The following is a 13,844-nucleotide window of genomic DNA, read 5'->3' on the forward strand; positions in this document are numbered from 1 at the left end:
ACATATATGTGTTAGTATACTGTATTGATCTTTATCTTTCTAGCTTATATCACTCTGTATATGGGCTCCAGTTTCATCCATCTCGTTAGAACTGATTCAAATGAATTCTTTCTAATGGCTGAGTAATATTCCATGGTGTATATGTACCAGAGTTTCCTTATCCATTCATCTGCTGATGGGCATCTAGGTTGCTTCCATGTCCTGGCTATTATAAACAGTGCTGCAATGAACATTGGGGTGCATGTGTCTCTTTCAGATCTGGTTTCCTCAGTGTGTATGCCCAGAAGTGGTATTGCTGGGTCATATGGCAGTTCTATTTCCAGGTTTTTAAGAAATCTCCACACTGTTCTCCATAGTGGCTGTACTAGTTTGCATTCCCACCAACAGTGTAAGAGGGTTTCCTTTTCTCCACACCCTCTCCAGCATTTATTGCTTGTAGACTTTTGGATAGCAGCCATCCTGACTGGTGTGTAATGGTGCCTCATTGTGGTTTTGATTTGCATTTCTCTGATAATGAGTGATGTTTAGCATCTTTTCATGTGTTTGTTAGCCATCTGTATGTCTTCTTTGGAGAAATGTCTGTTTAGATCTTTGGCCCATTTTTTGATTGGGTCATTTATTTTTCTGGAATTGAGCTGCAGGAGTTGCTTGTATATTTTTGAGATTAATCCTTTGTCAGTTGCTTCATTTGCTATTATTTTCTTCCTAATCTGAGGGCTGTCTTTTCACTTGCCTTATAGTTTCCTTTGTTGTGCAAAAGCTTTTAAGTTTCATTAGGTCCCATTGGTTTATTTTTGCTTTTATTTCCAATATTCTGGGAAGTGGATCATATCTGGGAGGTGGGTCATAGAGGATCCTGCTGTGATTTATGTCGGAGAGTGTTTTGCCTATGTTCTCCTCTAGGAGTTTTATAGTTTCTGGTCTTACATTTAGATCTTTAATCCATTTTGAGTTTATTTTTGTGTATGGTGTTAGAAAGTGTTCTAGTTTCATTCTTTTACAAGTGGTTGACCAGTTTTCCCAGAACCAATTGTTAAAGAGGTTGTCTTTTTTCCATTGTATATCCTTGCCTCCTTTGTCGAAGATAAGGTGTACATAGGTTCGTGGATTTATCTCTGGGCTCTCTATTCTGTTCCATTGGTCTATATTTCTGTCTTTGTGCCAGTACCATACTGTCTTGATGACTGTGGCTTTGTAGTATAGTCTGAAGTCAGGCAGGTTGATTCCTCCAGTTCTATTCTTCTTTCTCAAGATTGCTTTGGCTATTCAAGGTTTTTTGTATTTCCATACAAATTGTGAAATTATTTGTTCTAGTTTTGTGAAGAATACCATTGGTAGCTTGATAGGGATTGCATTGAATCTATAGATGGCTTTGGGTACTATAGTCATTTTGACAATATTGATTCTTCCAATCCATGAACACGGTATATTTCTCCATCTATTTGTGTCCTCTTTGATTTCTTTCATCAGTGTTTTATAGTTTTCTATGTATAGGTCTTTCGATTCTTTAGGTAGATATACTCCTAAGTGTTTTATTCTTTTTGTTGCAATGGTGAATGGTATTGTTTCCTTAATTTGTCTTTCTGTTTTCCCATTGTTAGTGTATAGGAATGCAAGGGATTTCTGTGTGTTAACTTTATATCCTGCAAGTTTACTATATTCGTTGATTAGCTCTAGTAATTTTCTGGTAGAGTCTTTAGGGTTTTCTATGTAGAGGATCATGTCATCTGCAAACAGTGAGAGTTTTACTTCTTTTCCTATCTGGATTCCTTTTACTTCTTTTTCTGCTCTGATTGCTGTGGCCAAAACTTCCAAAGCTATGTTGAATAGTAATGGTGAGAGTGGGCACCCTTGTCTTGTTCCTGATTTCAGAGGAAATGCTTTCAATTTTTCACCATTGAGGTTATGCTTGCTGTGGGTTTGTTATATATAGCTTTTAGTATGTTGAGGTATGTTCCTTCTATTCCTGCTTTCTGAAGAGTTTTAATCATAAAAGGATGTTGAATTTTGTCAAAGGCTTTTTCTGCATCTATTGAGATAATCATATGGTTTTTATCTTTCAATTTGTTAATGTGGTGTATTACATTGATTGATTTTTGCAGATATTAAAGAATCTTTGCATTCCTGGGATAAAGCCCATTTGGTCATGATGTATGATTTTTTTTAATATGTTGTTGGATTCTGTTTGCTAGAATTTTGTTAAGGATTTTTGCATCTATGTTCATCTGTGATATTGGCCTGTAGTTTTCTTTTTTGTGGCATCTTTGTCTGGTTTTGGAATTAGGGTGATGGTGGCCTCATAGAATGAGTTTGGAAGTTTACCTTCTGCAATTTTCCGAAAGAGTTTGAGTAAATAGGTGTTAGCTCTTCTCTAAATTTTTGGTAGAATTCAGCTGCGAAGCCATCTGGTCCTGGGCTTTTGTTTGCTGGAAGATTTCTGATTACAGTTTCGATTTCCTTGCTTGTGATGGCTCTGTTAAGATCTTCTATTTCTTTCTGGTTCAGTTTTGGAGAGTTATACTTTTCTAAGAATTTGTCCATTTCTTCCAAATTGTCCATTTTATTGGCATAGAGCTGCTGGTAGTAGTCTCTTATGATCCTTTGTATTTCAGTGTTGTCTGTTGTGATCTCTCCATTTTCATTTCTAATTTTGTTAATTTGGTTCTTCTCCCTTTGTTTCTTAATGAGTCTTGCTAATGATTTGTCAATTTTGTTTATTTTTTCAAAAAACCAGCTTTTAGCTTTGTTGATTTTTGCTATGGTCTCTTTAGTTTCTTTTGCATTTATTTCTGCCCTAATTTTTTAAGATTTCTTTCCTTCTGCTAACCCTGGGGTTCTTCATTTCTTCCTTCTCTAGTTGCTTTAGGTGTATAGTTAGGTTATTTATTTGGCTTTTTTCTTGTTTCTTGAGGTAAGCCTGTAATGCTATGAACCTTCCCCTTAGCACTGCTTTTACAGTGTCCCATAGGTTTTGGGTTGTTGTGTTTTCATTTTCATTCGTTTCTATGCATATTTTGATTTCTTTTTTGATTTCTTCTATGATTTGTTGGTTATTCAGAAGCGTGTTATTTAGCCTCCATATGTTTGAATTTTTAATAATTTTTTTCCTGTAATTGAGATCTAATCTTACTGCACTGTGGTCAGAAAAGATGACTGGAATGATTTCAATTTTTTTGAATTTACCAAGGCTAGATTTATGGCCCAGGATGTGATCTATTCTGGAGAAGGTTCCGTGTGCACTTGAGAAAAAGGTGTATTGATTGTTTAGGGGTGAAAGGTCCTATAGATATCAATTAGGTCTAGCTGGTCCATTGTGTCATTTAAAGTTTGTGTTTCCTTGTTAATTTTCTGTTTAGTTGATCTATCCATATTTGTGAGTGGGGTATTAAAGTCTCCCACTATTATTGTGTTATTGTTAATTTCCTCTTTCATACTCATTAGCGTTTGCCTTACATATTGCAATGCTCCTATGTTGGGTGCATATATATTTATAATTGTTATATCTTCTTCTTGTATGCTCCTTTGATCATTATGTAGTGTCCTTCTTTGTCTCATTTCACAGCCTTTATTTGAAAGTCTATTTTATCTGATATGAGTATTGCGACTCCTGCTTTCTTTTGGTCTCTGTTTGCGTGAAATATTTTTTCTAACCCTTCACTTTTAGTCTGTATGTGTCCCTTGTTTTGAGGCGGGTCTCTTGTAGAGAGCATATATAGGGGTCTTGTTTTTGTATCCATTTAGCCAGTCTTTGTCTTTTGGTTGGGGCAATCAACCCATTTACATTTAAGGTAATTATTGATAGGGATGGTCCCATTGCCATTTACTTTGTTGTTTTGGGTTCACATTAATACAACCTTTCTGCATTTCCTGTCTAGAGAAGATCCTTTAGCATTTGTTGAAGAGCTGGTTTGGTGGTGCTGAATTCTCTCAGCTTTTGCTTGTCTGTAAAGCTTTTGAATTCTCCTTAGTATCTGAATGAGATCCTTGCTGGGTACAGTAATCCAGGTTGTAGGTTATTCTCTTTAATTATTTGAAATATGTCCTGCCATTCCCTTCTGGCCTGAAGGGTTTCTATTAATAGATCAGCTGTTATCCTTATAGGAATCCCTTTGTGTGTTATTTGTTGTTTCTCCCTTGCTGTTTTAATATTTGTTCTTTGTGTTTGGTCTTTGTTAATTTGATTAATATGTGTCTTGGGGTGTTTCGCCTTGGGTTTATCCTGTTTGGGACTCTCTGGGTTTCTTGGACCTGTGTAACTATTTCCTTCCCCATTTTAGGGAAGTTTTCAGTTATTATCTCCTTGCGTATTTTCTCATGGCCTTTCTTTTTGTCTTCTTCTTCTGAGACTCCTATGATTCGAATGTTGGGGCATTTCACATTGTCCCAGAGGTCCCTGAGTTTGTCCTCATTTCTTTTGATTCTTTTTTCTTTTTTCCTCTCTGTTTCATTTATTTCCACCATTTTATCTTCTACCTCACTTATCCTATCTTCTGCCTCCATTATTCTACTGTTGGTTCCCTCCAGAGTGTTTTTGATCTCATTTATTGCATTATTCATTTTTAATTGATTCTTTTTTATTTCTTCTAGGTCCTTGTTAAACATTTCTGCATCTTCTCAATCTTTGTCTCCAGGCTATTTACCTGTAGCTCCATTTTGTTTTCAAGATTTTTGATCATTTTTATTATCATTATTGTAAATTCTTTTTCAGGTAGATTCCCTATCTCCCCTTCCTTTGTTTGACTTGGTGGGCATTTTTTCATGTTCCTTTACCTGTTGGGTATTCTCTGCCTTTTCATCTTGTTTAGATTGCTGTGTCTGGAGTGAGCTTTCTGTATTCTGGTGGTCTGTGGTTCCTTTTTATTGTGGAGGTTTCACCCAGTGGGTGGGGTTGGACGATTGGCTTGTCAAGGTTTCCTGGTTAGGGAAGCTTGCGTCGGTGTTCTGGTGCGTGGAACTGGATTTCTTCTCTCTGGAGTGCAATGGAGTGTCCAGTAGTGAGTTTTGAGATGGGTCTATGCGTTAGGTGTGACTTTGGGCAGCCTGTATGTTGACGCTCAGGGCTATGTTCCTGCGTTGCTGGAGAATTTGCGTGATATGTCTTGCTCTGGAACTTATTGGCTCTTGGGTGGTGGTTGGATTCAGTGTAGGTATGGAGGCTTTTGGATGGTCTCTTATTACTTAATGTTCCGTGTAGTCAGGAGTTTCCTGGTGTTCTCAGGTTTTGGGCTTAAGTTTCCTGCCTCTGGATTTCAGTTTTATTCTTCCAGTAGTCTCAAGACTTCTCCAACTGTACACAGCACTGATAATAAAACTTCTAGGATAATGGTTAAAAGATTCTCCACCATGAGGGAAACCCAGAGAGGTTCACAGAGTTACATGAAGAAGAGGAGAGGGAGGAGGGAGATAGAGATGAGCAGGAGGAGAAAAAGGGGGACTCAAGAGGAGAGAGACAGATCTACACAGTTCTCTGTTCCCAAAGTGTTCTCTCTAGCCCAGAAACCCACAGAGATTCACAGAATTGGATTGGGAAGTGAAGGGGAAGGGAGGAAATAGAGGTGTTCTGAGGTAGAAAACAGAGATTCAAAAGTGGGAGAGAGTAATCAACACACTCCTGAGTAAAAATGGGTACTGAATAGTGGATTCTTAAATGTCCAAAATTGATATCAGATACTGAAAAACAAAGATTAAAAATCTAGAGTAGAGGTTAGACTCTTAAAAATACAATATTAAAAACAAAAACACAAAAAATTTTAGAAATATATATGAAGTTCGGTTTTAAAACATGACTTTTCCTTTTTTTTTTTCAAGGTTATAGTGAAATGAAAATGAAAATTAAGGAGTAATAGAGGAGTAATAGAGGACTTTAAAAGAAAATAAGAGAAAAAATAAAACAAGGGAAAAAATTTTTTTTCCTAATTAAAAAAAAAGTAAAAATATATGAAAATGAAAATGAAAGTTAAGGAGTAATGGGGGAGTAATAGGGAGTTTTAAAAGAAAGTAAAAGAGAAAAAATAAAAAAAGAAAAGAAAAGAAAAATTTTTTAATTAAAAAAAAAAGTAAAAATATATCTAGGAATTTCTCTGGAGCTGTTGCGGTCGGTGTGGGTTCGGTTCAGTTTCAGATAGCTCCTCGTTCCAGCTTACACTTCTCATATCTACAGGCCCCTTCCGTCGTAGTCGGTGTTATCTACATGATTTTAATCTGTTGCACCGGTCCCTTCTGAAGCAGTTCCCTTTGTTCATTTGGCTTCTGTTTCCCGGTCTCTTCAGTGTCTAATTTCCGCCCTGACACAAGCGGGCGGAGGTGGTCTCTTGTTTAGGTTCACTTGTTCAGTCGTGCTACGGGGAGCGAGGGGCACTGCAGACAAATGTCACTGGCCTGTGTCTGGGGCACTCGCAGTGTTCCGGCCACACTGGGTTTGCCCCTGCTCACGGGTGTGTGCTTTCCCCGTCTACACTGCTCAGGCTCCTGGCTGCTCTATATGGAGCGGGCCCTGCGTTGCGTGTGGTTCCAGTTTTCGGGTATTCCACAAAAGCGCGGACTCGGTTGGGCCTGCGTTTTGTGCCTTCCCCAGCCCGAGCTGCTCAGGCTCCCCTCCACGGTCCCAGCCTCAGGTTCCATGCGCGCCAGTCGGGTGCGTGCGCCTTGTGTCTATTCTTGGGAGCTGGCCTCTAGCTGCGACCCTCCCGGCGGATGTCAACCGTCCGGAATCTCAGGAAGTCTTTGGTTAGAAACTGGAGGCCTGTTTGCAGTTTGGTTGGGGGTGCCGTCTCTGGGGCCGAGTTTGCCCCTTTCCCCTCCCCCCTGCCTCCTGCCTCTGGCGGGGATGGGCCATGGGCCAGTCCGCCGCCGTCTAACTCTTCTCTGGAATTGCTCAGTCCCTTTGTTCTGCGAATGGCCGGCAGTGTGTTCAGGCCGGTTAATTTTCTCTCTCTCTCTTGTTGTCCCACAGTTTAAGTTGCTATCTCTCTTTAACTCCCTTCAATTGCCCTCAGGGCATTCGGGCCGGTCCTTACCCTAAGCAATGCCACCCGCTCCTCTCCGTTTCGCCCCCACTTGCTGGTGGCAGATGTGGGCATCTGGGGTACTTTTCTGCTGGGAGTTGCTTTTAGGCATGTAATCTGTGGGTTTTGTTTATTTTTCCTCCCAGTTAGGTTGCCCTCCGAGATTCGAAAACTTCCCCTAGGCCCGCCAGTGAGAGGGTTTCCTGGTGTTTGGAAACTTCCTCTATTATGACTGCCTTCCCAGGATGAGTCTCTGTCCCTAGCTCTTTTGTCTCTCTTTTTATCTTTTATATTTTGTCCTACCTCCTTCGAAGATGATGGGCTGCTTTTCTGGGCGCCTGATGTCTTCTGCTAGCGGTCAGAAGTTGTTTTGTGAAGTTTGCTTAGCGTTCAAATGTTCTTTTGATGAATTTGTAGGGGAGAAAGTGGTCTCCCCGTCCTATTCCTCCGCCATCTTGGCTCCTCCCTCTAAGTCTTTGTTAACTGATTCTTGCATTTTGCTTTCAAGGTTTTTGATCATCTTTACTATCATTATTCTGAATTCTTTTTCAGGTAATTTGCCTATTTCCTCTTCATTTATTTGGACTTCTGTGTTTCTAGCTTGTTCCTTCATTTCTCTGCCTTCTCATTTCTTAAAAAACTTATTGTGTTTGAGATCTCATTTTCCCAGGCTTCAAGGTTGAATTCTTTCTTCTTTTTGGTTTCTGCCTTCCTAAGGTTGGTCCAGTGGTTTGTGTAAGCTTTGTATAGGGTGAGATTTGTGCTGAGTTTTTGTTCGTTTGTTTGTTTTTCCTCTGATGGGCAAGGCTGAGTGAGGTGGGAATCCTGTCTGCTGATGATTGGGTTTGTATTTTTGTTTTGCTTGTTGTTTAGATGAGGTGTCCTGCACAGGGTGCTACTGGTGTTTGGGTGATGCTGGGTCTTATATTCAAGTGGTTTCCTTTCTGTGAATTCTCACTATTTGATACTCCCTGGGGTTTGTTCTCCAGTAGTCTAGGGTCTTGGAGTCAGTGCTCCCACTCCAAAGGCTCAGGGCTTGATCTCTGAAGTTCCCTGTGCTTGAGTTTCCTCAGTAGCCAAGAAGGAGTGGTGACAACATCTACTCTGAAGGCATGCTGTGCCACTTCTGCAGACCCTCATACTGGCACCAGGATCTGTGTCCTCTAGCTGAAGTCATCCCTTAAAGTCAGCCTCCTTGATGAATAGCCCTCTCTCTTAGATGATCCTCTGGTGATTTGAAGATTTTGAAATCCAGTGGGACCTGTGTGGTCCTCCTGCATTCCAAAGCCTTTCTCTCCTCCTGGGTCCCAAAGCCTTTGTTCACACATTTTTAATGCCACCCTACATGCATGCAAGATAGTGGCCACCACAGCTCCATCCAGATCATGCCTCAGGCACTCCAGTGTGTCTCTGTGTAGCTAGACCAAGTCTTTGCCGAGAACCTGCTTCAGGCTGTGGTGCAGAGTGAGTGGGGCTGGGGTACTTCCCCTTTTGGGTTGGGAGGTGCCGTGAGGTTCTCTTTGACCTGATTTTTGGCAAGGCAGCATGTGCGGACTCCTCATTCCAGCTCTACTGTCATCTCAGTGGATTTCTGAGCAGGAAAGGATGTTTGTCTCATGCACACAGGACCCCAGGACTGTGATGACCAGGTTGGGCTTAACTTAATGCTCCCCAGGGGAAGGGTCTACCCACACAGATGTTTTATTTCATTACAGATTCCTCCCAGGGGCACAGGTCCTGACCTGATGCCTTTTTTTTCTCATCCCAGCTGGTTATGTGGAGATCTTTCTTACAGCTTTGATTGTATAGACATTTTCCAGTTAGTTTTCCATGATAATTATTCCACATGTGGATATATTTTTTATGTTTGCTGTGGGAGATGAACTCCATGTTCTCCTATTCTGCCATCTTGATTTCCCTCCCCTGAATTATATTCCTAATAGATCTTTTTTCCCCCTTAGATACCTCTTCAGAAGACTATCAGAAGTGCCACAGAAAAGTGTAAGAACTAACATTTTTAAAAGTTGTTGTGTTTTTAATGCTTTTTGTTCTCATAGTTATATAGCAAGTATGATTTTTAGCCCACAAATTCAGGTGTTTGTTTATTCAGTATTTGTTGAAGACTCACTGTATGCGAGGACTGTTCTGATTACTGGAGTATATTTTCCATCTATTCGTCTGTCTGTCTGTCTATCTGTCTAACTATATAATTGTTGTAGTGAACAAAATTGATTAAAAACAAAATTTCTGCCTTAATTGAGTCCACATTCTAGTTGGAGGATATTAACAATAAGTTAACAAGCAAGTAAATTCATACCATGCTATATGGTAATAAATGCTATGTAGTCCCCTAAAGCAAGTTAGGGGACTACAGAGAATTAGGGTCGAGATTTGCTCTTTTAAGTAGTGTGGTCAGAGACTCACCATTGAAAAGGTAGTATTTGAGCAGAGACTTAAGAAGTAAATAGACCAAGCTGTGTAATTCATTGGAGAAAAGAACATTCCAGGTAGAGGGACTAGCTGGAGCCATCCCCGTGGCAGGAAGGCTTGGGCTCCGGGTGTGAAGTGAGGAGGAGTAGTGAGGTGGGAGATAAGTGAGAGAACCAAGATGCCAGATCATATAAAGCATTTTCGGCAAGTATAAGTGAATTTTAAGGCTGTGGGAGGGTTTAGAAGGATGATGTGATATGGCTTATGTTTTGAAAGAATCATCCTAGCTGCTGTATTGAGAACAGACTATGATAAGGCAAAGAATTAGGGAAATTATAGTTAGGAGAATACTGGCCTAACTGAGCAAGAAATATTGGATTATGGACCAGAGTGGCAAGGGAAGAGATAGTGAGAGGTCAGAGTTTGGATATATTTTCAAAGCAGGACTAACAGGATCCACTGAAGGGCTGAATGGTGAAGTATAAAACTATTCCTGAGGATGGTCGTGCCTCATGATTTACCTGAGACAGTCCCAGTATGTACCTGCTATTGTGACATAATCTTTAATAGAGCTGACTTTTACTCTCAGAAGGGTCCCAGTTTGGGCAAATCATCACTGTAAATATAGATGTATAGGCCAGAGGTGGGGGAGAAGTGAAGTTGGGTCTTGAGAGTGTCTGGGTCCCATGAGTTGTCTCTGAATTTTTACTGATTTGTGCTGCAGGTTTCAAGGCTAGTTCTGTGCCTGGGCTGGACTCTATTGATAAAGTCTTTGATGAACTTGCAGCCTTATTTTGGGCCTGAAGTTCTCCATTGCTGATTCTTCCTCACCTTAGCTTCTGTTACTACCCTAAGCCCCTTAAGTCTCATTGAAGTTCTCCACCCAGACTTTGACTTCATTTTCTTTCTGCAACATTCATGGTAAACTCTCTTAGACACAATAGCCGTATGCCAGGTATTTTGGTCCTAAATTTGACCACCTTCTCTGCATTGCCTTTGGTTTGTGAAACCTTGAGAACTAGCAAGATGTTAAATGTACTTCCATGTAGTCTTAGAGTTTGGAAAGTGACCTCAATAGATGAGAACAAAATAAAATGACAATTACTGTATCCCCCATTCTGTGTAGTACCATGTATGTCAAGCTTGTAATAGATGAGATCAAAACCTAATTCTTTCATCATTACCCCATCACCAATCTCCAAGTTATTTGAAAAAAAGAGTAAGAATGCACTGAGAGGATGAAATGATTGAGGATATTTTTGTTGATGTTTGGCAGAAACCAACACAATTGTGTAAAACAGTTATCCTTCAATTAAAAATGAATAAATATTTTTAAAATGTTTATTTCTTTGATAAGAGTTGTTCGTGTCATATGCAAGGAGAGAGAGAAACTTCTCCCTCACTACAGCACAAGAGAAGAAGCCCCCAGAGAACCATTTGGAAAGTTCAACATGTATTCCCTGGAATTTGGTTTCTGACTCACATCTGGAAAGGTTCAAAGCAAGAAGGTCAGTTAGATGCTGTGGAGTGGCTGATAAAGAGGACGCTAGATATACTTTCAGATTTTTTCACAGCAAAGATTTGTGCATATTTCCAAGATGTCAGACATAGATCCCACAGAAGGAATCATCTTGAAAGGGACCATGTCCAGTATGACTTCTTGGATAAGACAAAATAAACTTGACTGAAAGAGGTTGGAGGGACTTCCATGGTGGTCCAGTGGTAAGACTTCAAGCTCCTAATGCACGGGTTCTGGATTCAATCCCTTGTCAGAGACCTAGATCCACATGCTGCAACTAAGAGTTCACATGCTGCAACTAAAGATCCTGTGTGCCACAGTTAAGACCTGGTGCAGCCAAATAAATAAAAAAATTTAAAAACACAATGAAAAATATATTTTAAAAAAACAAGGCTGGAAATTGTATCATCAAATGCAAAATCTGAGAACATCATAAAGAGCAGCAAGTGAGAGCATCCTAGGGATAGGGAAATCTTATCTTGAACTCTTCAAAAAATAATACTTCAGGTTTTAAAAAGTCAGCATTTGGTTATCTGTCATGCCCAAAGGGCACCAAGGACATGTTATAATAGTATCAATTAAGATCAGGATAGACCTTTCCTATTTTTTCCTGCAATTCCTTCCTGCTGCTCCAATGCCAAAGAATCTTAAAGAGTAGTTAGCAAATGGGGGAGGAAAAAGAATAAGAAATAGAGGGGGAGAAAAAACTGTAGTTGCTTTCCTCACTTCAGGAGTCTAACTCAGAGCTAGGTTGGGAAAAGGAAGAGGTTTAAATTAAATAATAAGAGTTGGGTGTATTTTAGTTTCTCAGTCATGTTCGACTCTTTGCAACCCCATCAACCATAGCCTGCCAGGCCCCTGTCCATGGAATTCTCAAGGCAAGAATACTGGAGTGGATTGCCATTTCCTTCTCCAGGGGATCTTCCCAACCCAGGGACTAAACCTGGGTCTCCTGCATTGCTGTCAGATCCTTTACCATCTGAGCCACCAGGGAAACACTGTAACTGTTAATCTTGCTTTAAATCTTAAGTCCCAGGTATGGGTGTGCTCGTTTGTCTTTGCTTTGCAGCCAAGTTCCGTGATTTACAGTTATCACAAACCTGGCAGAGGAGTTTCTGCTTGTTACCCCAGTGCAGCTCTGGGAATCCAAAACAGTTTCCCCAAGCAATTTTCCTGAGAAGCCTGTAGAAGTTGACATTGTCCGTTTTTAACCACTAGATGGTGATAGCGCAGAATCCAGGTTTTCTTATGACATATTCTGAAGATATCCAGCAGGTTAAAGAGGCAAAAGTAATGAGGAATGTTTTATGCTGTTAACAGTAGACAGGCTGAACGGTAGGTAGGCAGTGAGAGCAAGTTCTCCGTGTGGATATGGGTAAGACACCCTCTCTTCAGCAGCCATCAGCATAAGGTGCAGTGCTTCACAAGCTACTTGTGCTAAAAGGCTGGGTTTTATTTTCAGACTGTTTCAGTGCCTCTAGATTTGAAGAAGACTAATAGTGGGGTTTTTATTACCTAAAAGTGTGTGTTTATTACCAGAGAGTAACACGAAAACAGTAGAATACACATGAAATTTCATTTGGGGGCAAAAAAGTACTATTTTTGACAGGATGAATTTGTTGTATTTGTATTGTATTGTATTTGTTTCTTTTTTTTTTTCAATTTTTACAATTGAAGTATAGTTGACTTACAATGTTGTGTTAATTTCTGCTGTGCAGCCAAGTTATTGAGTTATACATACATATTCTTTTTTAAGTATTATTTTCCTTTATGGTTTATCATAGGATATTGAATATATTAATAGTTCTCTATTCTATACAGTATGTTCCCTATGCAGCTGTTTATTCATTCAATATATAAAAGCTTACAACTGCTAACCTCAACCTCCCACTCTATCCCTCCTGTAACTCCTTCCTTCTTGGTAATCACCAGTCTGTTCTCTATGTCTCTGATTCTGCTATTTCATAGATAGGTTCATTTGTGTCATATTTTAGATTCCATATATAAGTTATATGATAATCTCTAGTTGCGTTCGTGTTGCTGCAAATGGCATTATTTTACCCTGTTTTGTGATTGAGTAGTATTTTATATACATATGTATATGTGTATTCCATTGTATACATGCTCTACGTCTTCTCTATCCATTCAGCTGTCGATGGACATGTAGGTTGTTTCCATGTCTTGGTTATTGTGAATACTGCTGTTATGACCATAGGGGTATATGCGTCTTTGAATTATAGTTTTAAATTTGTCTTTTTGACAGGATGAATTTAAAGGGGAAATAGGAAGGAGTAAAATTCTTTTTGCTGACTGAGTTCAACTTTTCACTAAAGCAGTAATAGGAATTTAAAAATAATCTTTTCACAGTTAGTTTTCAAGTCCACTGGGGACTCAGAAATCCCACTTTGGTGATCAAAGGCTGAGCTTTGATCTTTTTTTTTTTTTTTTGACTCATAAACAGAAGTTTATTTCTCTTTTTCTTCAGTTTTTTAATTTATTTTTTAACTTTACAATATCGTATTGGTTTTGCCATATATTGACATGAATCCACCATGGGTGTACATATGTTCCCTTTCCTGAACCTGCCTCACACCTCCCTCCCCATCCCATCTCTCTGGGTCATCCCAGTGCACCAGCCCTGAGCACCCTGTATCATGCATCGAACCTGGACTGGCGGTTTGTTTCACATATGATAATTTACATGTTTCAATGCCATTCTCCCATATCATCCCACCCTTGCCCTCTCCCACAGAGTCCAAAAGACTGTTCTCTACATCTGTGTCACTTTTGCTGTCTCACATACAGGGTTATCGTTACCATCTTTCTAAATTCCATATATATGCCTTAGTATACTGTCTTGGTGTTTTTCTTTCTGGCTTACTTCAATAATA

At 39.7% G+C, this 13,844-nt stretch overlaps 1 protein-coding gene across 1 annotated transcript in view; it reads left to right on the forward strand.

The window, feature by feature from the left end:
* MEIKIN (meiotic kinetochore factor) overlaps positions 1 to 13,844 on the forward strand; it is a 136,381-nt gene that overhangs the window by 43,547 nt on the left and 78,990 nt on the right. Inside the window, exon 7 of the mRNA XM_065918164.1 lies at positions 8,966 to 9,005. Within this exon, the coding sequence (XP_065774236.1) occupies positions 8,966 to 9,005 (40 nt within the window). The remainder of the gene's footprint in view (positions 1 to 8,965; positions 9,006 to 13,844) is intronic.

The sequence above is a fragment of the Muntiacus reevesi genome, chromosome 1 (assembly GCF_963930625.1).
Source record: "Muntiacus reevesi chromosome 1, mMunRee1.1, whole genome shotgun sequence".
NCBI lineage: Eukaryota > Metazoa > Chordata > Mammalia > Artiodactyla > Cervidae > Muntiacus > Muntiacus reevesi.